At 44.7% G+C, this 27814-nt stretch overlaps 1 protein-coding gene across 1 annotated transcript in view; it reads right to left on the bottom strand.

Moving 5' to 3' along the window:
* Positions 1 to 27814, bottom strand: part of LOC126263396 (paired box pox-neuro protein-like) — a 75846-nt gene that overhangs the window by 27886 nt on the left and 20146 nt on the right. The window contains exon 2 of the mRNA XM_049960491.1: positions 24748 to 24940. Within this exon, the coding sequence (XP_049816448.1) occupies positions 24748 to 24940 (193 nt within the window). The remainder of the gene's footprint in view (positions 1 to 24747; positions 24941 to 27814) is intronic.

Raw genomic sequence — 27814 nt, 5'->3', positions numbered from 1 at the left:
AAGCGCTCGGCCACCTCGGCCGGCCATCCAGACGCAACAGTGACGTCATTGCGCTTGTTGAACCAACAGGGGAGCAGAGCATATCTCCAGCATCAGCAGCCAATCGTGAGGATCCGGTGCAGCAATCCGAGTGTCAGTCTGCAGGATAGTCTTTCTTAGGCTGGAGTTAGCAACAGCCGTACCGGAATACTCCATACCGTAAACAGCCCACAAGGATTCGAACCGCCACAGTCTATACTGCAGTAACGTGACTACGGATTTCATCTCGGGACAGACGTTTGCTGCTGTAAGTGACTATTAGTTATATCAATGACTCACAATAAACAATTATTTTTGTACCTTGACTAAGTCAATTTGTCTTACGATTAGAGAGCTCTTATACTGGTGCAGTCGTTGGAATCAACGACATCCGTGGCACGATCTATAGTATGACCTTCTCAACGAGACCAAAGAGATCAATAATCAGAGTCTAATGTTTGGAGCTACGAGATTACTTTATGGAGGTTACAGTGCGCAGACGAGTTGCGGAGCAAGGTATTTCTCGCAACGTTCACTCTGCATATGTGTACAGAGTCATCAAATGAAAGCAAGTAGCAACACGCATCAAAAACGTCAAATAGCTCAATGTCAGCTCGAGAAACGCAAGAAGGTTTTTTATCATTCGTTTTCATAGGTGTTCAATACGCCCCTCTCGAGATGCATGGTATATGTCAATGCGGTATTCTATTTGTTCACACGCTGTAGCGAGCATGTCTTGAGTTACAGCTTCCACAATTGCTGTTGAAACGACTATGTGGAGTCGTTTCATAGACGCTTGTCTCACTGGATTCTGTGCATCCTATTCTGTCCACCACCTGATTGCTGTTTAATTTATTAACTCTTCCAGAAAGACTGAGCAATCAAACTAAGGCTTATTAAATGATATTATGTTTGATTTTTTTGTGTTCCATAGGAAATATTGACCTGTATTTATTATGTTTTTCCCTTCACCCTACTCTATATGTGCGTAAATGTGACTGAGTGTTTTTACGAGTGGTTTCGGGTTTCTTTTGTGGGGGACGCTGACTTGGTTGTCGTTTGCTAGGAGCAGGTGATGTTTGCTTCTCGCTTGGAGGGTAGCACAGGATGACCAACTTACGATACCAGTACCTGGACGGAGAGGTTTTCCCCTTTAGTCTGAAGTTGGTTTGTCTGTCAGGTTGGTGGCGGAAGCCTACCCCTCTGGTAGCTTCCGTTGGACCTGTAGCTAGTCGAAGCTCGGTGAAGAAAGGACACTCTGCAGCTAGCGGTTGGTGAGTACAGTTCGTAGCTCCTAGAGATGGTTTCTACTGATAGGAAGTAGATCGAAATAGAAGTTCCCTACGTTAAATTCATGGCATATTTAAGCACTTCAGCCTAACTGAAACGTGTGTAGTTATGTATTTTCGGAATGTGGCTTAATTATTTTGTTAAAAATTGGCGATGATGGTGGCTGAAATTAAAAGTGTGGACAGTCGTGGGTATGTAGATGGAATGATTGAATTATTGTGTTCCACTTCCCTTTTGTGTGTTTTTCCTTTTTAATTGAGCAGTTCTACAATTTTTGTGAATTATTGTGTTCCACTTCCCTTTTGTGTGTTTTTCCTTTTTAATTGAGCAGTTCTACAATTTTTGTGAATTATTTAGTTAAACTTTTTTATTCAGGGACCAGTTATGTGTATTTATATGATGTACATCAAATTCAGTAATAAAATAAATATGGTACGTAAAAGATAAACTCTGCGTCCTTTGTCTTTCTCATTGATACCAGCTTTCAAATTAATTTTCTATTCCCTGATTTTTTTAAGTTAATCTGCTTGCTTGTGATGAACAAAAATGGGAGGAAAAATCAAAGTGAACGGTGCACGGTCTCAAGATTAATTAAATGTGATAATTTTTTAAAGAAGCTCATTGATATACGACATACAATGCTGTTCATCTTGTTAGTTTCTTTAAAAGAAATTACATTCTTATAATTAAATTCTTTACTTAATTAAACTGATAATTTCGACTTCGGTCTTTTCTTAATTGTTAGGAAGGGCTTGGGCTGGTGGTGACCCTGTAATTTTTAAATTTTTAATTGTCCTTGTGAGGTGACTTAACCAGAAATTGCGCACAAGGGTTAGATGTCCATTATTCTTTGGTACGGAACGTATGTCGATCTTTGGCTAGGATCCGTTTACAGTTCTACATACATACTTTACACTGTTATGCGATATCCCAGTTCATTCATTGTTGATGGTAATGGAGGCACTTAAACAGAGTCTTTTACAAACCCGACAAGAAATAATCACATACAGTCAGTCCGGTGACCTTGAGGGCCAGTAATGTAAGGCTGAATCATTTGGTCCAGTGCGGCCGATCCATCGTTCAGTAATCCTTTGGCTTAAAAATTCCCGCACTTCCAGATGCCAGTGTGGCGGTGCCCCATCCTGTTGGTAAATGAAGTCGTTCGAATCAGCCCCCCACTGTGGGAAAAGAAAGTTCTCAGGATATCGAGACATGTGCTTCCTGTAACAGTGTTCTCGACAAATAAAAATAGACTATACACCTATTCCCGCGAAACTGCACACTGCTGCTACCCAACGGGAACCGTGTAAAATTCGAGCGTTTGCTCTTTCCAACAGTACGTTGTTCACGCACACATCTCAAATAACATAATAGTTACGATTTTTTTAAAATCTGATTATTCTTTTTGATACACCGTGTATTTCTTTTAGTAACATGTAGCTACTCTATCTGCCTATCTCTATTTTTCTGCACTGTCACTACGAGTATTTTACTTTCCTTCGTAAAACAGTGTAATTCTGAAATACACTGATATGTTTAAAAAATGATTTAATGTGTAACATGTAGTCTGTTTTAGAATCTAAATGAACAACGTAGCAGGAAATATTAAACAAATAGATAAATGTGCCAATGTGTTGGCTTCCGCTGCCCAGAAGCAACAGAGGCTTCGGACTGCAGTCGACACACGAAGGCGACCTCTGGCGTCACGATTTCCAAACTGTAGGGTTTATGGAAGAGGTACGCTTTCATTTCTGGTACAGGTGCGTACCACCGCTGTAATTGTGATCGGGCAGTCTTTTTTTTAATTGGATTCGACATGCAGTCTCAACCCCTACGTATTAAAGGCCACTGAAGAGCACTCGCTGCATCACGAAGATTTTAGAGCCTAAAGCCATAATCAGTTCCACATGCTGTTTTCCAGCAGTAAAATGTCCTTTCTAAAATAACTTCTTTGGTAATGCGGAAGAATTACAGGTTCAAATGGTTCAAATGGCTCTGAGCACTATGGGACTTAACATCTATGGTCATCAGTCCCCTAGAACTTAGAACTACTTAAACCTAACTAACCTAAGGACAGCACACAACACTCAGCCATCACGAGGCAGAGAAAATCCCTGACCCCGCCGGGAATCGAACCCGTGAACCCGGGCGTGGGAAGCGAGAACGCTACCGTACGACCACGAGATGCGGGCTAAGAATTACAGCATCTAACGAACAGAGTGAAACGTTTACTGAGTAAACCAAAGAAAGATGAAAGTATTGAGGAGTAACAGAAATGAGGTTAGCGCCAAACGTAACATCAGAATTGTGAGCCATGTAGTAGACGAGATGAAGGAAATCTCCGACGTGTGACGCACGTGGAGAAAGGATCATCATAATAAAATAAGGGAAATCAGAGCTTGCACGGAAAGATATAGGTGTTCGTGTTTTCCGTGAGCTGTTAGAGATTGTAATAACAGATAATTATTGTGAAGATGGTTCGATGAACCCTGTGTCAGGCACTGTAGCGTGATTTGCAGAGTATCCATGTAGATGTAGATAAACCTCATTGATTCTCTTCCTGCACGTCTCGCAGGGTCTGCACTGCGAAAGGTGATTACCCAGGCTTTTGACAGATGGCCACATTAATTTTACAGGGCAGTGTGGAGTAAAACATTGACGGTAAGTTGCGAAAGAGTTTTCTGAGAATGTTGGTTTGGAAAACAGTATTGTATGGAAGTAAAATATAAACTGTATGGAATTTGGGCAAGAAGAGAAGGGGAGTGTTTGAGATGTGGCACACTGAAAATTATGTGGACTGAAAGAAGTTCTCCGCAGCATCGCCGAAGAAAGATTTGTGGAAAGCACTAGCTAACAGAAGGACAAGATGATGGGGTTCAAATTCAAAGGGCTCTAAGCTCTATGGGACTTAACATCTGAGGTCATCAGTCCCCTACACTTAGAACTACTTAAACTTAACTAACCCAAGGACATCACACACATCCATGCACGAGGCAGGATTCGAACCTGCGACCGTAGCAGCAGCGCGGTTCCAGGCGGAAGCGCCTAGAACCGCTCGGCCACAGCGGCAGGCAATATGATAGGGCATTAGTTACATGTCAGGGAATAATTTCCACGATAGTGGAGGCAGCTGTAGAGGGCATAACTTGTGGAGATATAGAGGTTGGAATGTATACAACAACTCGAGGACGCTTCCGAGACGTTCTACTCTGAGATGAAGGGACTGGCAAAGGGTAGGAAATAAAACCGTATCGTATCAAACCAGCCTGTGAACCCCGGCGAAACAAAAAAGAATGCATTTTCTCCAGTCGTTTAGTTCATCGATTCATCGAAATGCTACAGTAGTTACCCATGATGCTGTGTCGACTGGCACACAAGCCGTATGGGGTTAGATTGTTAAGGAGAGCACTCATGTCCTTTCGTTTCCCTGTCATTTCATTGGGAGATTGTGGATTTCTTTAAATGGCATCCTTTTAGGTAAAGCTTAACTGTGGCTTTTATCGATGTCAGTTTAAATAAACAAATTAATGTAGCCGTTCCCTTTTACTGACCTTTCCACTGTGCACTTAGGAGGATTATACATCCATCATGAGAGGGGTTTATTTAAATTAACAAATCAAACGTTATTTGTACTTACTATTATTCTGGGAAATCTGAGAGACGCAGAGAGAAATGAGCATCGCAATAAAATAACAGGAATCTCGCAGGAGTAGGCAAACAACTATTTCAGTATATCAGGCCAAGATGCGTGGGGGCTTTGTATGCATAGGTAAGTCGTAATGTAAATGTAAATACCTTTTTGTGGGGACATGATTTGTCGAATTATGTTTACAGTAGATACACCTTTTATAAATTGAAGAAAGCAAAAATAGCGTGTTAGATGCTAACGAGTTCATTGAAAAACAAAAAATAAAAAAAGAATCCGATATGATATTCTCAGTTGTATCGAATTCTGTACACTCGTATCTTAACCATTTTTAATAGTAAGTTTTTTAGTTCGTATGTTTATATTGCTTGAAGCGACGTTGGCTGCACGTGTTATTGGATCTACATCTAAATCGGCGTGGTTACTCTGCAGTTCACACTTAAATATATGACAGACTGTTTATACAATCAGTTTCATTCTATTTCACTACCGAGCAGTACGTGGGAAAAATGATCACCTAGTCGTAAATCTTTCCGTGCGAAGTCTGATTCTGTCATTTTATTACGATGTTCATTTCTCACTACGTAGATGGGAATCAATAAAACATTTTGGTTTTCTACTTTGTACGTAATTGTAATCCATAGCTCTCTAACGGAATCGACATTCTTTACATTTATGTTATTATTCGTGTGACCGAAATTTAACGAAATTTTTTAGTGTACATATGGAGCACCTAAACTTTTATTGTTTACTAAGTGACAAACTCAGGATTGCCCGGGTCTTCATTTTGCCAGTATGCTATTAAAAATGAAAAGAAAATATGTACTGTGTTTGTATCGAATTATCGAAAAAATTAGGTTTTCATATATTCCTGAAAACATTTTAAAGTCACGAAACAGTCATACAAAGAAATGTGCGTAGTGTACACATGTATAAGTACAGTATCTATATTGAGAAATGTGATCGATATCAATTTAAATAAGCAAGTTAATGTAGCCATTACCTTTTACTGACCTTCCCACTATGCGTTTCCGAGGATTATGCATTCATCATGATATGGATTTATTTAAATTAACAAATCAGTTACCGTACAGCGAGTGAAGCTGTTTCGTGTATCTACAAAAAAGCGATTTAGTAAACGTCTCTATGGCAAAACCTCTTCATAGCTGTGCAGACGGCTACTGTTTTCCCCCACAGCCGTTTGTGCTTCGCAGCTGATAGCAGCCAAAAATGCTGCTGTGTGTCAGGGGTTTCTTTGATTCGACTGTAGGAGCGTCTATGTCTTAAAGAATAAATGCACTAACTCGATGCATGATGCGGCATTTTTTCATGTATCTCAGTATTTATGAAGTCATTTCTCTTGAACTATGTGTCGTACAATGATGTATTTGTATAGCAGGCCGCTGTGACCGAGCGGTTCTAGGCTCTTCAGTCCGGAGCCGCGCTGCTGCTACGGTCGCAGGTTGAAATCCTGCCTCGGGCACGGATGTGATGTTTTTCGGTTAGTTAGGTTTAAGTAGTTCTAAGTCTAGGGGAAAGAAGAACTGTAAACGTCATGCACGATGCGGCAGTTTGTTGACGCATCGCAGTATTTATGACATAATATCTCCTGAACTACGTGTGGTACCATGATATACTTCTAAAAATGGCTCTGAGCACTATGGGACTTAACATCTTACGTCATCAGTCCCCTAGAACTTAGAACTACTTAAACCTAACTAACCTAAGGACATCACACACATCCATGCCCGAGGCAGGATTCGAACCTGCGATCGTAGCAGTCCCGCGGTTCCGGACTGCAGCGCCTAGAACCGCACGGCCACCGCGGCCGGCGATATACTTCTGTAGTTGTATTTAGCGGCGTATGTGGATACGATGTGCGAAATTTATTCCGAGCACAGTTAGTAGTACAGAAGTAATATATTTAAACGTCATGCATGATGCGGCACTTTATGACGCATCTCGTTATTTATATCGTCATACTTCCTGAACAACGTTAGGTAGGTGTTTCTTATATCCACAGCAGTTGTTGCCTGACGGTAAGGGATATGCGTACCAAGTTTGGTTGAAATAGCTCCAGTGGTTTAGGAGGAGATGTGGAACACACACACACACACACACACACACACACATAATATGTAGGAATTTTCACATGCAATTTCTCGTGCCATGCAGATATCTTGTCTCAATCATTTTGCAGTTCGTTTTGACCCCATGATTACTAGTTGGTAAATGACAGCATCATCTGCTATCAATCTAAGAGAGCTGCTATCATTTTCTCTTAGATACTCTTCTTATAGACCACGTATAGTTTCGTAAATGAAAACCGTCAACGACGAGGAAGCACGAGTTCTCAATAACGGAGGACAGGGATGGAAATCTTCCATAACTTTTCAAAGGAACCATCTAGATTTCGCCTTAAGCGACGTATTATTATGCTGACTGTGTGCTGTTGACGAAGGCTATCCAGTCACAGAAATTTTTGGACAATATGGCTGTGGACATGAAGAAGCGATTAGTATGATTAATCTATAGTTCAAAAACAGTGTTAATCGCATTTATTATTATTATACCGCCAACCAGTTTCAACCTGACGTAGGGGTCATCTTATGGGCGTTTACACCATTGGTCGGGTTGAAACCGGTTGGCGGTATAATAATAATAAATGCGATTGTGACTGTTTTTGAACTATTGATAGTCACAGAAATATTTAGGTGAACTTAACCGTTATTATCAACTAAATTTCTATAAGACATCCCAATCAACGCTGTTGGATGTCAATTGCCATGCCGTATTGCTACCAAGTTAAACGTTAGAGATACTAGAATAAATGTTGCACCTTGCGTCTATAATCAAAGAATTTAACGACGCGTTAAAAATATAAATCATTTTATTTATACAGGACACTTGGTTATTAGAAGGAGCCATTTTTTCTTGATTTATAATCTTCTTGCGTTATACTGTACGTAAAAACCGACATCTTTTTTGTTGTGGAAGGTCGCATACTGAGTATTTCCTGGTACCGTAACCGTTTATTACCGCATTATTCAATTCGTATCTACCAGTACGACGACATTCCTCCCAAAATTACTCGTATAATCGTTCAAATTGCTCGCCTGCCCATCACGAGGCGTTTCTGTTGGCGGACGGCGTATCGCGGGGCACCGCGAAGTAAGGGGGGGGGGGAAGAGGGGCAGTAAGTCAAGCGATAATCTCACCGTGTATCTTAAGCTGGCCGCGGCAGATAAGGGCCGTTTTGACAACGGCGAGTTAATGAAGGGGCCCGATTATGAACTATAAATAAATTAAGAGGGGGCTCCCGGCCTGCGGAAGTTTATTCAACGAAGATTGATCTGCGGCGCGGAATAATAAATTCCGGCGGGCCGAACGCGTTATGAATTTGAGAGGAGCACGGAATTCCGTGTTGGGCGGCGGCTGATGCCGCGATAATGGCGGCTGGTGGCGGTCGTTACGGCAGCAGCCGGCAGCCGGCGACCGGCGCGCCGCATTAACGAGGAGAGCCGGCGCGCCCGACGAGCACGGGCCGGCAGCGGGCGGCAAACGAAAGCGGCCGCTGGAGGTGCAGGAAAGCTGAGTGAGGTAAGGGCACCACAGAGGCAGCTCCGACATCGCCACTGATAATGGGAGCAAGGCTCGAGGGCAAATCGAGACACGTTGAATGGATCAGTCGACGCGGAACGTGAAACGGTGCGAGATGTTTGAAACTCTTCTGAACAGCTCGTTGCAAGGAATCCCAAATATGCTCAATAATGTTCATGTCTAGGGAATTTGCTGGCCAGCGGAAGTATTTACACTACTGGCCATTAAAATTACTACGCCAAGACGAAATGCAGAAGATAAACGGGTAGCCGGCCGGAGTGGCCGAGCGGTTCTAGGCGCTACAGTCTGGAACCACGCTACTGCTACGGTCGCAGGTTCGAATCCTGCCTCGGGCATGGATGTGTGTGATGTCCTTAGGTTAGTTAGGTTTAAGTAGTTCTAAGTTCAAGGGCACTGATGATCTCAGAAGTTAAGTCCCATAGTGCTCAGAGCCATTTGAACCATTTGATAAACGGGTATTCATTGGACAGATATATTACACTGCAACTGACATGTGATTACATTTTCACGCAATTTGCGTGCATAGATCCTGAGAAATCAGTACCCAGAACAACCACCTCTGGCCGTAATAACGGCCTTGATACGCCTGGGCATTGAGTCAAACAGAGCTTGGATGGCATGTACAGGTACAGCTGCCCATGCAGCTTCAACATGATACCACAGTTCATCAAGAGTAGTGACTGGCGTATTGTGACGAGCCAGTTCCTCGGCCACCAATTGCTGAGAGATCTGGAGAATGTGCCGGCCAGGGCAGCAGTCGAACATTTTCTGTATCCAGAAAGGCCAGCACAGGACCTGCAACATGCGGTCGTGCATTATCCTGCTGAAATGTAGGGTTTCGCAGGGAACGAATGAAGGGTAGAGCCACGGGTCGTAACACATCTGAAAAGTAACGTCCACTGTTCAAAGTGCCGTCAATGCGAACAAGAGGTGACCGAGACGTGTAACCAATGGCACCCCATACCATCACGCCGGTTGATACGCCAGTATGGCGAAGACGAATACACGCTTGCAATGTGCGTTCAGCGCGATGTCGCCAAACACGGATGCGATCATCATGATGCTGTAAACAGAACCTGGATTCATCCGAAAAAATGACTTTTGCCCTTCGTGTGTCGTTGAGTACACCATCGCAGGCGCTCCTGTCTGTGATGCAGCGTCAAGGGTAACCGCAGCCATGGTCTCCGAGCTGATAGTTCTCGCTGCTGCAAACGTCGTCGAACTGTTCGTGCAGATGGTTGTTGTCTTGCAAACGTCCCCATCTGTTGACTCAGGGATCGAGACGTGGCTGCACTATCCGTTACAGCCAATCGGTTAATATGCCCGTCATCTCGACTGCTAGTGATACGAGGCCGTTGGGATCCAGCACGGCGTTCCGTATTACTCTCCTGAACCCACCGATTCCATATTCTGCTGTCATTGGATCTCGACCAACTCGAGCAGCACTGTCGCAATACGATAAACCGCAATCGCGGTAGGCTATAAGCCGACTTTTATCAAAGTCAGAAAAGTGATGGTACGCATTTCGCCTCCTTACACGAGGCCTCACAACAACGTTTCACCAGCAACGCCGGTCAACTGCTGTTTGTGTATGAGAAATCGGTTGGAAATTTTCCTCATGTCAGCACGTTATAGGTGTCGCCATCGGCGCCAACCTTGTGTTAAAGCTCCGAAAAGCTAATCATTTGCATATCACAACATCTTCTTCCTGTCGGTTAAATTTCGCGTCTGTAACACGTCATCTTCGTGGTGTAGAATTTTAATGGGCAGTAGCGTAAATTCAGAAGTGTGTTACTGGAGCAACTCTCTAGCAATTCTGGACGTATGTGGCGTCACATTGTTCTGCTGGAATTGCCCAAGTCCGTCTGAGTACACAACGGACATCAATGAATGTAGGTGATCAGACAGGTTGCTTACGTAAGTGTCACCTGTCACAGTCGTATCTAGAAGTATGAGGGGGCCCATACCACTCCAATTGCACACGCCCCACACCGTTACAGAGCTTCCACCAGCTTGAACAGTCCCCTGCTGACCTGCAGCGTCCATGAATTCTATACTCGTACACGTCCATTTGAAACCGGACTCGTTCGACCAGGCAACATGTTTCCAGTTACCGCCAGTCCAATGTCGGTGTTGTTGGGCCAAGGCGAGGCGTAAAGCTTTGTGTGGCGCAGTCATCAAGGGTACACGAGTGGGCCTTCGGCTCCGAAAGCACATACCGATGATGTTTCGTTGACTGGTTCGCACGCCGACACTTGCTGATGGCTGTAATCGGACACTCTCCTCTAACATAATCATTTTTGTTTATAGAAATATCTGATACCATTTATACTATCGATTCTTGTATAGGTGAACATTATCTCAGCCGTTTAACTAAATGAATTTCATTTGATTCTGAATTCGATGTAATACACTCCTGGAAATGGAAAAAAGAACACATTGACACCGGTGTGTCAGACCCACCATACTTGCTCCGGACACTGCGAGAGGGCTGTACAAGCAATGATCACACGCACGGCACAGCGGACACACCAGGAACCGCGGTGTTGGCCGTCGAATGGCGCTAGCTGCGCAGCATTTGTGCACCGCCGCCGTCAGTGTCAGCCAGTTTGCCGTGGCATACGGAGCTCCATCGCAGTCTTTAACACTGGTAGCATGCCGCGACAGCGTGGACGTGAACCGTATGTGCAGTTGACGAACTTTGAGCGAGGGCGTATAGTGGGCATGCGGGAGGCCGGGTGGACGTACCGCCGAATTGCTCAACACGTGGGGCGTGAGGTCTCCACAGTACATCGATGTTGTCGCCAGTGGTCGGCGGAAGGTGCACGTGCCCGTCGACCTGGGACCGGACCGCAGCGACGCACGGATGCACGCCAAGACCGTAGGATCCTACGCAGTGCCGTAGGGGACCGCACCGCCACTTCCCAGCAAATTAGGGACACTGTTGCTCCTGGGGTATCGGCGAGGACCATTCGCAACCGTCTCCATGAAGCTGGGCTACGGTCCCGCACACCGTTAGGCCGTCTTCCGCTCACGCCCCAACATCGTGCAGCCCGCCTCCAGTGGTGTCGCGACAGGCGTGAATGGAGGGACGAATGGAGACGTGTCGTCTTCAGCGATGAGAGTCGCTTCTGCCTTGGTGCCAATGATGGTCGTATGCGTGTTTGGCGCCGTGCAGGTGAGCGCCACAATCAGGACTGCATACGACCGAGGCACACAGGGCCAACACCCGGCATCATGGTGTGGGGAGCGATCTCCTACACTGGCCGTACACCACTGGTGATCGTCGAGGGGACACTGAATAGTGCACGGTACATCCAAACCGTCATCGAACCCATCGTTCTACCATTCCTAGACCGGCAAGGGAACTTGCTGTTCCAACAGGACAATGCACGTCCGCATGTATCCCGTGCCACCCAACGTGCTCTAGAAGGTGTAAGTCAACTACCCTGGCCAGCAAGATCTCCGGATCTGTCCCCTATTGAGCATGTTTGGGACTGGATGAAGCGTCGTCTCACGCGGTCTGCACGTCCAGCACGAACGCTGGTCCAACTGAGGCGCCAGGTGGAAATGGCATGGCAAGCCGTTCCACAGGACTACATCCAGCATCTCTACGATCGTCTCCATGGGAGAATAGCAGCCTGCATTGCTGCGAAAGGTGGATATACACTGTACTAGTGCCGACATTGTGCATGCTCTGTTGACAATGAATTCACGGTGTTCTTATTTCAATTTCCAGGGGTGTATATTTCAGGATAAAATGTATAACAAGGAATTAATGTGTTACAATCGGTATGTACTGATAGTGAAAATCGTTCTTCTTTTAAAAATATTTGAAATTAAGAAATATCTAGCATACTTAAAATTTGTGTTATTAATTGCACAATCTAACGCTAATTATTACATTTACTTTGGGATTCATTTATAAAATAATGTTATATCTTGGTGACGATTCTTCTTTTGTCAAGAAATTTTGTAAACTCTTGGTTTGTGAATTTGGAATATTGTATCACAGAAAGCAGATAGTAGTGGGCATGCTCTCAGATGGGAAGGGACGTGTTTTTGTGATTAACACTAACTGTATAGTTTGTGATGTCACAGAAATGGAAGTTGTAAAGTCGGTGTGATACTGAAAAATTTGACAAAAAATAAAATTCAAGAGTAAAACAGGCAGATCTTCAAACATTATTCAGGTCAACAGGAACCTAGAAAATCAAATTTTCATCCTCAAGAATGTGCCCCTAGACGCGAGAACTGCAGCCAGCAACAAGAGAAAATGAAGATAAGTAAAAAGTTTTCCTCTTGAATATCTTTCGCCTCTCGAAGCTTCTGAAACTAATGAAGACATTAAGAAAAATTTAGTAGTGATGTGTTGGAGGGTAAGATTGAAATCTGGAGCAATCAGCGGAAGGGTTGCACTTCTGTCACGTTGAACGATTCTCTTCATTCGTCGTTGGACCGGTTCTTGCAGGAAGTGTTTGCGGTCGCATTCTGGACTCCTGATATTCACGGTACACTCGTGAAATGGTCGTACGGGAAAATCCCCACTTCTTCGCTACCTCGGAGGCGCTGTGTCTCATCGCTCGGGCGCCGACAATATCACCATGTTCATACTCATTTAAATCTTGATAACCCGCGATTGTAGGTGCAGTAACCGATCTAACAACTACGCCAGATACTTGTCGTCTTATATAGGCGTTGCCGATTGCAGTGCCCTGCCCGTTTACATATTTCTGTACTTGACTACGCATTGCTATTCGAGTTTCTTTCGCGTTTCAGTATATGGTCCTGCTAAGACCTCCCGTATCTGGAGAGGTCGCTGTGTGAGTTGTGGGGGGAGGGAGGAGGGGAAGGAGATATTGATGTAAAGGGGCTACGACTGATAGTGGTATACCTGTTATTTCATCCTGAGCAATGGCCTGGATAGGCGAGAATCGTGTTTTTTCTTCCTTTTTTTTTTGGAGGGGTGTATTCGTAATAGTAGTTCTATGATTAATACTCATGGATCATTTCGTATTGGTTTCGAACTTGTCCAATGTGATTCTACACTCCTGGAAATTGAAATAAGAACACCGTGAATTCATTGTCCCAGGAAGGGGAAACTTTATTGACACATTCCTGGGGTCAGATACATCACATGATCACACTGACAGAACCACAGGCACATAGACACAGGCAACAGAGCATGCACAATGTCGGCACTAGTACAGTGTATATCCACCTTTCGCAGCAATGCAGGCTGCTATTCTCCCATGGAGACGATCGTAGAGATGCTGGATGTAGTCCTGTGGAACGGCTTGCCATGCCATTTCCACCTGGCGCCTCAGTTGGACCAGCGTTCGTGCTGGACGTGCAGACCGCGTGAGACGACGCTTCATCCAGTCCCAAACATGCTCAATGGGGGACAGATCCGGAGATCTTGCTGGCCAGGGTAGTTGACTTACACCTTCCAGAGCACGTTGGGTGGCACGGGAGACATGCGGACGTGCATTGTCCTGTTGGAACAGCAAGTTCCCTTGCCGGTCTAGGAATGGTAGAACGATGGGTTCGATGACGGTTTGGATGTACCGTGCACTATTCAGTGTCCCCTCGACGATCACCAGTGGTGTACGGCCAGTGTAGGAGATCGCTCCCCACACCATGATGCCGGGTGTTGGCCCTGTGTGCCTCGGTCGTATGCAGTCCTGATTGTGGCGCTCACCTGCACGGCGCCAAACACGCATACGACCATCATTGGCACCAAGGCAGAAGCGACTCTCATCGCTGAAGACGACACGTCTCCATTCGTCCCTCCATTCACGCCTGTCGCGACACCACTGGAGGCGGGCTGCACGATGTTGGGGCGTGAGCGGAAGACGGCCTAACGGTGTGCGGGACCGTAGCCCAGCTTCATGGAGACGGTTGCGAATGGTCCTCGCCGATACCCCAGGAGCAACAGTGTCCCTAATTTGCTGGGAAGTGGCGGTGCGGTCCCCTACGGCACTGCGTAGGATCCTACGGTCTTGGCGTGCATCCGTGCGTCGCTGCGGTCCGGTCCCAGGTCGACGGGCACGTGCACCTTCCGCCGACCACTGGCGACAACATCGATGTACTGTGGAGACCTCACGCCCCACGTGTTGAGCAATTCGGCGGTACGTCCACCCGGCCTCCCGCATGCCCACTATACGCCCTCGCTCAAAGTCCGTCAAATGCACATACGGTTCACGTCCACGCTGTCGCGGCATGCTACCAGTGTTAAAGACTGCGATGGAGCTCCGTATGCCACGGCAAACTGGCTGACACTGACGGCGGCGGTGCACAAATGCTGCGCAGCTAGCGCCATTCGACGGCCAACACCGCGGTTCCTGGTGTGTCCGCTGTGCCGTGCGTGTGATCATTGCTTGTACAGCCCTCTCGCAGTGTCCGGAGCAAGTATGGTGGGTCTGACACACCGGTGTCAATGTGTTCTTTTTTCCATTTCCAGGAGTGTATTTCTGATAGAAAAACTACTCCGGTTTGGGTATCCGACTTTAGAGCATGACAATCTGCGGTGAAAAGAAAACTCACTGCCCCACGTTGGACTGTAACAACTCAGGGAACTCTGGCGCCTGTTCAGCAGTCTCCAAAGCTTTCAGCACCCACACATGCATTTGCCCCAGGACTGTCTGACAGGAGTGCATGTAGAATCCTGCACGGAGATCTTCTCATGCACCCATACTAAATGGTGACTACTGAAGAGTTAAGCGAGAGACATTCTGAAACTCGCAGAACAAACGAAAGGATGGCTGACATAGTGTTTCGTGTATCTGGGATTGTAAAACACTTAAGATCCTTAGATGCCAGAAAGGCATCTGGCCCAGACGGTATCCCCGTAAGATTTTATGTTGACTGTGCTACAAATATAACATCATTCTTATCCGTCATGTATCAGAGATCATTGGAACGGCGGAAAGTTTCAAGGGACTGGAAGAAGGCCCAGGTCATAGCAATATATAAAAAGGGTAGAAAATCGGATGCACATAATTACCGGCTAATTTCACTGACATCGATTTGTTGTAGAATCATGGAACATATTTTGTGTTCAGACATAATGACCTTTCTAGACTCTGAGAAGCTCATCTGCAGAAACCAGCACGGTTTTAGGATACAGCGGTCATGCGAGACACAGCTGGCCCTCTTTGTGCATGATATACAACAGGCTCTATATACCGGCTCTCAGGTTGATGCCATATTTCTCGACTTTCGAAAGGCGTTCGACTCAGTTCCGCACTGTCGCTTGCTACAAAAAGTGCGCGCTTACGGTCTATCCAGTGACATTTGCGGTTGGATAGAAAGTTTTCTAACAGACAGGGAGCAGTATGTCGTCCTGAACGGGGTACCTTCAACAGAAACAAGAGTAACTTCAGGTGTGCCCCAGGGCAGCGTAATAGGTCCTCTGCTTTTTACTATGTACATAAACGATCTGGTTATGGTATTGGCAGCGGCCTTAGACTGTTTGTCGATTACGGTGTAGTCAACAGGAAAGTAGTATCACACGAAAGTTGTGAACAAATCAATGAGGATTTGCAGAAAATAAATGCGTGGTGTAATGACTGGCAGTTCTCTCTCAATATTAGTAAGTGTAACCTACTGCGTATAACAAGGCGAAAATCCTCATTAATGTAAGAGTACAAAATAAATGATCAGTCTTTGGAAGCGGTAAGATCAGTCAAGTATCTGGGTGTGACTATTCGAAATGGTCTCAAATGGAATTATCAGATTGCACAAGTAATGGGTAAGGTGAACTCCAGATCACGGTTTTTTGGTATAATCCTGAAGCGATGAAGTCCTTTAACAAAGGAAATAACTTACAATACGTTAGTTCGTCCAGTCTTAGAGTATTGTTCGTCTGTATGGGACCCTTACCAGTTGGGTCTGATTCAAGAAATTGAGAAGGTCCAAAGAAGAGCGGCAAGATTCGTGACTGGTACATTTAGCCATCGCGAGAGTGTTACTAATCTCGTAGAAAGTTTGAAGTGGGACACACTTGAAGATAGACGACGCGCTAAACAGAAGGTGCTGCTCACTAAATTCCGAAATACAATTTTTACCGAGAATGCAGAGCATATATTACTACCACCAACTTTCAAATCGCGTAATGACCATCATTCAAAGACAAGGGAAATAAGAGCTCGTACTGAGGCGTTCAGACAGTCGGTTTTCCATCGTGCGATCCGCGAGTGGAACAGAAGGGGGGACATATGACTTTGGCGCGAATTGTGCCCTCCGCCACACACCGCTTGGTGGCTAGCGGAGTATATATGTAGATGTAGACCTGTGTGTGCGGAAATTCTTCAGAGAATTCCCCCTGCCGCTGTTCGATTTCTTCAGATGAGGCCACCTTCGACTTGTCAGGTACTGTACATAAACGACTGTCCAGCAGAAAACCCTCAGCAACTTCATTAGCGACCACTTTTCAACAATCGTGCTACAGTTTCGTGCGTGTTACTGAATTTTGTCTTGGAATCCGTAATTTTTCGAAGAAGGTGGTGTAACGATAACGGTTAATTCAAGTCACTACTGTCACTTCATACAGACCTTCCTTCGATCCAAGTTAAACCGGTTTGTTGGGGACCACAAAGGAGAAGTCTGGTTCCAACAAGACGGAGCTACAGCTCACGCTAATCGGCATTTTATAGAAATTTTGAGAGAGTTGCTTCTAGACGTCTTCTCTCTTCGCTAGGATTTTTTTGCCTCTCCTAGGAGTCGTGAGGAGCATTTTCTATGATGTTTCGAGAGATATTTGCAATTTTATCTTTGCGATGCGTAGCTGGAGTCACCCCAAACGCCGGCCGGTGTGGCCGTGCGGTTAAAGGCGCTTCAGTCTGGAACCGCGTGACCGCTACGGTCGCAGGTTCGAATCCTGCCTCGGGCATGGATGTGTGTGATGTCCTTAGGTTAGTTAGGTTTAATTAGTTCTAAGTTCTAGGCGACTAATGACCTCAGAAGTTAAGTCGCATAGTGCTCAGAGCCATTTGAACCAAATCACCCCAAACAAATACTCCTCATTGGTACTGCTGATATTTCAAAAAAAAAAAAAAAATCGGAAATCCGATATATCGATATTTAGAAAGATGTCATACCGGCTTCCTTTATATCAAAAATTGTTGAAATGGCTCTGAGCACTACTGCCACATCGGAGGTCATCAGTCACCTAGAACTTAGAACTACTTAAACCTAACTAACCTAAGGACATCACACACATCCATGCCAGAGGCAGGATTCGAACCTATGACCGTAGCAGTCGCGAGGTTTCGGACTGAAGCGCCTAGAACCGCTCGGCCACCGTGACCGGCTCTTTTATATTGAAAAAGATTATCGTTTTATAGACGTGTCAGCACTCCGACCATGGAGTGCTGACACATTATCTCCGAATCCAGTAATGCTGGAAACTGATGGGTTATGCATGGGTACCGTATCAACCTGTACCGCATCAAAACAGCCTGAAGATGACGCAATGATGCGTTGAAACTGGTAGCGAAAAAATAAAATAAAATCACAAGGACGGCTGTAGGTGTTTTTATTTTTTGTCACGATTCATAATTCGGTTATCGTGGTGTCACATATTGGTACTTTCTCTGCTGCACCCCTCTCCCCTCATATATACGTGTAACTTGCCGAAACGCCGGCACTTAACGTTCCGCTGGTCAGTAGGGTTATAGTTATAATAACAATAAATATATAAAATGTTGTTGTTGTTGTGGTCTTCAGTCCAAAGACTGGTTTGATGCAGCTCTCCATGCCACTATGCCACTCTATCCTGTGCAAGCCTCTTTATCTCCGAGTAACTACTGCAACCTACATCCCTCTGAATCTGCTGACTGTATTCATCTCTTGGTCTGCCTCAACGATTTTTACCCCACTCGCTCCCCTCCAGTACTAAATTGATGATCCCTTGATGCCTCAGAATGTGTCCTACCAACCGATCCATTCTCTTAGTCACGTTGTACCATAAATTTCTCTCCTTGCGCGCTCTATTCAGTAACTCCTCATTAGTTGCGTGATCTACCCATTTAATCTGTAGCAACACATTTCAAAAGATTCTATTCTCTTCTTGTCTAAACTGTTTATTGTCCATGTTTCACTTCCATACAGGCCTACACTTTATACAAATAGTTTCAGAAAGGATTTCCTGACACTTAAATGTATACTCGACGTTAACAAATTTCTCCTCTTCAGAAACGCTTTTTTTGTCATCACCAGTCTACACTTTATATCTTCCCTACTTCGACCATCATCAGTTATTTTGCTTGCCAGATAGCAAAACTGATTTTTTTTTTAGTTTCCCACCTGCTAATCTAATTTCCTCAGCATCATCTGATTTAATTCGACTAATTTCCACTATCCTCGTTTTGCTTTTGTTGCTGTCCATCTTATATCCTACTTTCAATATACTGTCCGTTCCGTTCAACTGCTTTAACAAGTGCTTTTTCTGACAATTATAATGCCATCGGCGAACCTCAAACTTTTTATTTCTTCTCACTGGACTTAATTCCTGCTCCATATTTTTCTTTTGTTTCCTTTACTGCTTGCTCAATATACAGATCGAATAACATCGGGGATAGGCTACAACCCTGTTTCACTCCCTTCTCAACCACTGCTTCCTTTTCATGCCCGTCGACTCTTACAAGTCCCATCTGGTTTCTGTACGAATTGTAAATAGCCTTTCGCTTCCTGTATTTTTCCCCTACCACCTTTAGAATTTGAAAGAGGATATTGACGAAAGCTTTCTCCGAGTCTTTTTTTTTCTTTGGTCATCAGTCTACTGACTGGTTTGATGCGGCCCGCCACGAATTCCTTTCCTGTGCTAACCTCTTCACCACAGAGTAGCACTTGCAACCTACGTCCTCAATTATTTGCTTGACGTATTCCAATCTCTGTCTTCCTCTACAGTTTTTGCCCTCTACAGCTCCCTCTAGTACCATGGAAGTCATTCCCTCATGTCTTAGCAGATGTCCTATCATCCTGTCCCTTCTCCTTATCAGTGTTTTCCACATATTCCTTTCCTTTCCTCTCCGATTCTGCGTAGAACCACCTCATTCCTTACCTTATCAGTCCACCTAATTTTTAATATTCGTCTATAGCACCACATCTCAAATGCTTCGATTCTCTTCTGTTCCGGTTTTCCCACAGTCCATGTTTCACTACCATACAATGCTGTACTCCTGACGTACATCCTCAGAAATTTCTTCCTCAAATTAAGGCCGGTATTTGATGTTAGTAGACTTCTCTTGGCCAGAAATGCCTTTTTTGCCATAGCGAGTCTGCTTTTGATGTCCTCCTTGCCCCGTCCGTCATTGGTTATTTTACTGCCTAGGTACCAGAATTCGTTAACTTCATTGACTTCGTGACCATCAATCCTGATGTTAAGTTTCTCGCTGTTCTCATTTCTATTACTTCTCATTACCTTCGTCTTTCTCCGATTTACTCTCAAACCATACTGTGTACTCATTAGACTGTCCATTCCGTTCAGCAGATCATTTAATTCTTCTTCACTTTCACTCAGGATGGCAATGTCATCAGCGAATCGTATCATTGATATCCTTTCACCTTGTATTTTAATTCCACTCCTGAACGTTTCTTTTATTTCCATCATTGCTTCCTCGATGTACAGATTGAAGAGTAGGGGCGAAAGGCTACAGCCTTGTCTTACACCCTTCTTAATACGAGCACTTCGTTCTTGATCGTCCACTCTTATTATTCCCTCTTGGTTGTTGTACACATTGTATATGACCCGTCTCTCCCTATAGCTTACCCCTACTTTTTTCAGAATCTCGAACAGCTTGCACCATTTTATATTGTCGAACGGTTTTCCAGGTCGACAAATCCTATGAAAGTGTCTTGATTTTTCTTTAGCCTTGCTTCCATTATTAGCCGTAACGTCAGAATTGCCTCTCTCGTCCCTTTACTTTTCCTAAAGCCAAACTGATCGTCACCTAGCGCATTCTCAATTTTCATTTCCATTCTTCTGTATATTATTCTTGTAAGCAGCTTCGATGCATGAGCTGTTAAGCTGATTGTGCGATAATTCTCGCACTTGTCAGCTCTTGCCGTCTTCGGAATTGTGTGGATGATGCTTTTCCGAAAGTCAGATGGTATATCGCCAGACTCATATATTCTACACACCAACGTGAATAGTCGTTTTGTTGCCACTTCCCCCAATGATATTAGAAATTCTGATGGAATGTTATCTATCCCTTCTGCCTTATTTGACCGTAAGTCCTCCAAAGCTCTTTTAAATTCCGATTCTAATACTGGACCCCTATCTCTTCTAAATCGACTCATGTTTCTTATTCTATCACATCAGACAAATCGTCACCCTCATAGAGGCTTTCAATGTATTCTTTCCACCTATCTGCTCTCTCCTCTGCATTTAACGGTGGAATTCCCGTTGCACTCTTAATGTTACCACCGTTGCTTTTAATGTCACCAAAGGTTGTTTTGACTTTCCTGTATGCTGAGTCTGTCCTTCCGACAGTCATATCTTTTTCGATGTCTTCACATTTTTCCTGCAGCCTATTCGTCTTAGCTTCCCTGCACTTCCTATTTATTTCATTCCTCAGCGACTTGTATTTCTGTATTCCTGATTTTCCCGGAACATGTTTGTACTTCCTCCTTTCATCAATCAACTGAAGTATTTCTTCTGTTACCCATGGTTTCTTCGCAGCTACCTTCTTTGTACCCGTGTTTTCCTTCCCAACTTCTGTGATGGCCCTTTTTAGAGATGTCCATTCCTCTTCAACTGTACTGCCTACTGTGGTATTCCTTATTGCTGTATCTATAGCGTTAGAGATCTTCAAACGTATCTCGTCATTCCTTAGTACTTCCGTATCCCACTTCTTTGCGTATTGATTCTTCCTTACTAATGTCTAGAACTTCAGCCTACTCTTCATCACTACTATATTGTGATCTGAGTCTATATCTGCTCCTGGGTACGCCTTACAATCCGAGACTACAAATGCTATAAACGTAGGTTTGCCTTTCCTTAACCTATCTTCTATGCCTCCCGTGTTTTTACATTTCTCCGGAATCCAAATTGATCTTCCCCGAGGTCGGCTTCTAAAAATGTAAAGGATTCGTGTTAGCATTTTGCAGCCGTGACTTATTAAACTGGTAGTTCTGTATTTTTCACTCCTGTCTGCACCTGCATTCTTTGTAATTGGGATTATTGTATTCTTCTTGAAGTCTGAGGGTATTTCGCCTGTCTCATCCATCTTGCTCACCAGATGGAAGAGTTTTGTCATGGCTGGATCTCCCAAGGCTGTCGGTAGGTCTAACTGAAAGTTGTCTACTCCCGGGGCCTGTTTCGACTTGGATATCAATGCTTTCTCAAATTTTTCACGCAGTACTATGTCTACTGATGTTCCTCTATGTCCTTTTCCATTTCCATAATTTTGCCCTCAAGTGCCTCTCCCTTGTATAGACCATCTATACCCTCCTTCCACCTTTCTGCTTCCCCTTCTTTGCTTGGAACTGGTTTTCCGTCTGACCTGTTGATCTTCATACAGGTGGTTCTCTTTTCTCCAAAGGTGTATTTAATTTTCATGTAGGCAGTATCTATCTCAGCCTTAGTGATATATGCTTCTACATCCTTACATTTGTCATCTAGCCATCCCTGCTGAGCCATTTTGCACTTCCTGTTGATCTCATTTTGCGACATTTGTATTTTTTTATTAAATGGTATAATACAATAGAAATTTTTTAATTACCACAAAATATACAAAATATTTTAATTTAGCAATAACTACGAGGTGCGTCAATAAAGTAATGAGACTGATTTTCTTTGCAAGATGCAACACTGCAGGCTTGCGTAGGCACAATATCTTTGACTTTGGTCTATAAGCTGCTTCTAGTCCAAGCGGCACATCGATGCAACTGCTCAGTCGTGAGTTGTGCTGTAATAAGTTAACACGTGTTTGTGTCTCTCATCACGGAAATGGAACTGCATAATATTGCGCAACGGTATGCCATTTCTTTTTGATTTAAATTGGGTGAAAACTCGACGACAACTTAAAGTAAGCTTCAGAAGGCTTTTGGAGAGGAGGTTATGCCAAGAGCTCAAGTTTTTCGTTGGCATAAAATGTTTAGTGAAGGCAGAACGAATGTTGAAGATGAAGACTGCAGTGGACGACCATCAACCTAGCGGACGGATGTCAACTTGGCCAGGGTGCGTGAACTCGTACGATCTGATAGAAGGTTATCCGTGAAAATGATTGCAGAAGAACTGAACATCAATCGAGAAACGGTTCGTCTAGTAATAACTGAAGATCTTGATATGAGAAAGATTTGTGCAAAAATGGTCTCCAAAAATCACACCACAACAGCGAGAAACACGGAAAAATGTGGCAGCCGATCAGTTAGAGCAAACGGAAATCAATCCAGAATTTTTGAGCCATGTTATCACTGGTGATGAAAGTTGGTTTCTTCAGTACGATCCAGAGACAAAACGACGAAGTTCGCAATGGTACTCAAAGGGATCACCCAGACCAAAAAAAGCTCGATGTCAAAGTCAAAAGTGAAATGCATGCTTGGATGCTTCTTTTGATTCCAAGGGAATTGTTCATAAAGAGTGAGTGCTTTCTGGGCGAACAGTTAACCAATATTTCTACAAAGAAATTTTAGAAAGACTTCGTAAAAGAGTTCTTCGAGTCCGTGCCAACATTGCTGATAACTGGATTCTGCATCACGATAATGCGCCATCCCATACTGTTCTGTCAGTACAGCAATTTTTAACCTCAAAACAAATTTCAGTACTACGACAGCCACCTTTTTCACCAGATATCGCTCCGTGCGACTTTTTTCTATTTCCAAGAGTCAAAACGGCTTTCAAGGGACACCATTTTCAAACAAAACAAGATGTCCAAAAAGTTGTGACGAGGGTCTTGGAGGAAATTACAGAAGATGAGTTCCAGAAATAATACCAGCAAGCGCTGTAAAAAGTGTGCGCAGTCAGAAGGGAACTTCTTTGAAGGAGACAACACTAAACTTCTTAAGTAATAGAACCCAGTACCTTGTCCTCGATGGTGAGGGTTCATCGGAGGTGAGGGTATCATCTGGAGTGCCCCAGGGAAGTGTGATAGTTCCGCTGTTGTTTTCTATCTACATAAATGATCTTTTATATAGGGTGCATAGCAATGTGCGGCTGTTTGCTGATGATGCTGTGGTGTACGGGAAGGTGTCGTCATTGAGTGACTGTAGGAGTAGACAAGATGACTTGGACAGAATTTGTGATTGGTGTAAAGAATGGCAGCTAACTCTAAATATAGATAAATGTAAATTAATGCAGATGAATAGGAAAAAGAATCCCGTAATGTTTGAATACTCCATTAGTAGTGTAGCGCTTGACACAGTCACGTCGATTAAATATTTGGGCGCAACACTGCAGAGCGATATGAAGTGGGACAAGCACGTAATGGCAGTTGTGTGGAAGGCGGATGGTCGTCTTCGATCCATTGGTAGAATTTTGGGAAGATGTGGTTCATCTGTGAAGGAGACCGCTTATAAAATACTAATACGACCTATTCTTGAGTACTGCTCGAGCGTTTGGGATCCCTATCAGGTCGGATTGAGGGAGGACATAGAAGCAAATCAGAGGCGGGCTGCTAGATTTGTTACTGGTAGGTTTGATCATCACGCGAGTGTTATGGAAATGCTTCAGGAACTCGGGTGGGCGTCTCTAGAGGAAAGGAGGCGTTCTTTTCGTGAATCGCTACTGAGGAAATTTAGAGAACCAGCATTTGAGGCTGACTGCAGTACAGTTTTACTGCCGCCAACTTACATTTCGCGGAAGGACCACAAGGATAAGATAAGAGAGATTAGGTCTCGTACAGAGGCATATAGGCAGTCATTTTTCCCTCGTTCTGTTTGGGAGTGGAACAGGGAGAGAAGATGCTAGTTGTGGCACGAGCTACCCTCCGCCACGCATCGTATGGTGGATTGCGGAGCATGTATGTAGATGTAAACCTGACTAAAACGGTAAGCAACATTTTTTTTCACGTCAGTCTCATTACTTTAATGTCGCACCTCGTATTCGTTTACAACAGTGGATAGTAAACTGGTAAGACGAGAGGGTCCGCTCGTCCAATTAATATGCATAAAATGGAATCGAAGGCTCTACAGCACTTCGTTGCAGAGAGACAGAGGGGACCATTTACCTGCGTGGTGCGCGGGCTCTGCCCAGGCGCCGCTGTTGCGCAGGATGCGGTTGACGGAGCTGACGCTGGGGATGGCCTGCGGGTCGCAGACGCGCTGCGCCAGCAGCTGGTCGCGGATCTCCCACGCGAACATGCCCGGGTTCTCCTGCTTGAAGCGCAGGATCTTCTTCACCACCGTCGGCGTCGCCACCTGCTGTGGGCACAACAGTCTGCGCTGTACTACCACGCTCCCTGTCCCACTGATACCGGGGGTAGTTTCAGAAAGCCAAGTTATGCATTTAATTTTTTCATTCTTTTGCAGGCACGAGACTCCAACCTCGGAACACAATGAAATTCCCGCGCTACAGCAATGCAGGATGCTGTCAGGTGAGCCAAAACAAAACAGAGCAGCTCGATGAAAACGTGGAAGTGGGCTGCATATTGTACGCGGAGATTCTTTTATCACGATTGCAGACATATAAGTACAAAAAATATAAAGAAATTATTACGGAACTTTGTGATTGCTGACAAGAATAATGTACAGAAGAATGGAAAAGAAAATTGAGGATGTATTAGACGGCTATCAGTTTAGCTTTAGGAAGAAGCAGACACGCTATTCTGACGTTGCGGTTGATAATGGAAGCAAGACTAAAGAAAAATCAAGACACGTTCACAGAATTTGTCGACCTAGAATAGCGTTGAATAAAGTCAAATGGAGCAATATATTGGAAATTATGGGAAAAATAGATGTAATCTGTAGGGAAAGACGGATAATGTACAATATGCCAAGAGCCAAAGAGGAACACTAAAAGAGAAAGACCAAGAACGAAGTGCTCGGATTAATAGGGCCGTAAGGCAGGGATGTAGTCTCTCGCCTCTGCTATTCAATCCATACATCAAAAAAGCATTGACGGAAACAAATGAAGCGTTCTAGAGTAGAATTAAGATTCAACGTGAAAGGATGTCAATGATACGATTCGCTGATGGCATTGCTATCCTGAGTGAAAGTCAAGAAGAATAGCATGATCTGCTGAACGCAATGAACAGTCCAGTACAGAGTATGGACTGAGAGCAAATCGAAGAAAGACGAAGGTAATGAAAAGTAGTAGAAATGAGAACAGCGAGAAACTTTACATCAGAACTGGTGATCACGAAGTAGATGAAGTTAAGGAATTATGCAACCTAGGCGGCAGAATAACCAATGATGGACGGAGCAATGAGGAGATAAACAAAAAATGTCGTGTGACTAGGGCCTCCCGTCGGGTAGACCGTTCGCCGGGTGCAAGTCTTTCGATTTGACGTCACTTCGGCGACTTGTGCGTCGATGGGGATGAGATGATGATGATTAGGGCAACACAACACCCAGTACCTGAGAGGAGAAAATCTCCGACCCAACCGGGAATCGAACCCGGGCCCTTAAGATTGACATTCCGTCGCCCTGACCACTTTTTTTAGTTCGTTTTATTGTTTATTTTTTATTTTTTAATTGTAAATTATTTCTCTGCCAATTTTTGTTTTTGTTTTTAATATGGAAAAGGGCGTCTTTCAGTTACGACAAACAAAATTAGAATGTACATCCGTAGCAACAACAGAAAAAGAGTTCCTCCTAAACTATGAAATAGAATTTGAAACCAAGAGTGTGTTGATAGAGAATAAAGAAAGAAAAATGTAACCAAATCCCGCACGCCATTCCATGTGCATGGCCCATCTGCGTACAGATTCCACGTTCCAAATTGGTACAACCTTTCGCAGCGTGTGGAGCTCTACACACACTCTGCCCCGTACTCCACAACTGTGAGGGGGGTTATCGAAGACACTGCGCAAATAGTTAGCGAATAGTTGTCGGTATTGGGGTATACACTCAAGTGTGCTATGACTGTCCTGGAGAAATTGCCAGTAATCAAGTACCATCTACTCGTCATCTCGAAAGAGGTAGTATATGGACATGCCTTTAAACCATGTGAGAGCGTGAGTCCTCGCAGGTGGGAAATAAGTATCCTATGGACAAAGGAGGAGCCGTGGCTCAATTGTGCGAGGCGCGATACGTAGTTAGCAGGCGAGGATCTTCTGCACTAGCAGCCATACCTCTAACGCCGATCCACATGTTAAACGATGTTCGTCATTATCCACGAGGTGGCAACGTGGGCAAAGGGGGGAATCTGTCATCCCAATAGCGTGCAGCCTTTGTCGAGTTACAGCCTTCACGTTCACCACCTGGTACCACTCGGCTCGTACCCGCGTGGGGAGGAACGGCTTCTGAACCGCTCTCCACACTGCAGGCCATAGGGTCGTAGGGCTCTTCCTCTCAATCACATTGCGAGGGATGGACCTCAGCAGCAGCCTGTAAACGTCTCTCGCCTTGGGAGTGCGAGTGTTGGGAAGGTCTGGGTGCACGTAACTATACTCAAGAATGAAAGCCGAGAGGTGCGAGAGTGAGGGTGTAATGTGCGCGACCGTGACAGGTGGCAGAAGAGACGCCGGCAGCAATTCCTCTAACAGACGTCCCGTAAGGGAAGCATCTTTGTGGGTCCACAATTGTGCACAAGTATAACGCTGTAGCTCTCGCTCGTACATTTATAAGTCCCAGTCCGCCATCACGCGGAGGGAGGGTAAGTGTTTCGTAGCGGACTTTGAATAGGTGATATCCAAACGCTGCTTGCAGTCTGTGGGCCATCGCTGTCGATATCGGTAGGACCTGGGCCATGTGGATTATCTTAGTCGCCACGTGAAGGTTGAGGTATTCCACACGCTGTAGGAGGTCCATCCGTCGAAGTAGGTTCCGGCGAACTTCTGTGCGTATTGCCTGTAGTAATCGTGCATAGTTCATGGCAGCCGTGCGGCGCACATCCTGTGTGAATGTTATGCCCAAGAACCGGATCTTGTTAACTAGTGGGAGTGGGGCTAAAGCGTCCTCCTGTAGACCTCTCCCAACGGGCATCGCTGCCGACTTGGCCACATTCATGAGGCTACCCGCTGCCAATCCATAGCGATTGATTCATTGTATCACGGTGCGTACCTCGTCACCAGAGCGGACAAGTAAGAGAAGGTCATCAGCATATATCCTGCAGTGAAAGGTGTGATCCCTCAA

The sequence above is a fragment of the Schistocerca nitens genome, chromosome 6 (genome assembly GCF_023898315.1).
Source record: "Schistocerca nitens isolate TAMUIC-IGC-003100 chromosome 6, iqSchNite1.1, whole genome shotgun sequence".
Taxonomy (NCBI): domain Eukaryota; kingdom Metazoa; phylum Arthropoda; class Insecta; order Orthoptera; family Acrididae; genus Schistocerca; species Schistocerca nitens.
The sequence above is the reverse complement of the archived record's forward strand: the minus strand, read 5'-3'. Positions and strand labels throughout refer to the sequence as shown.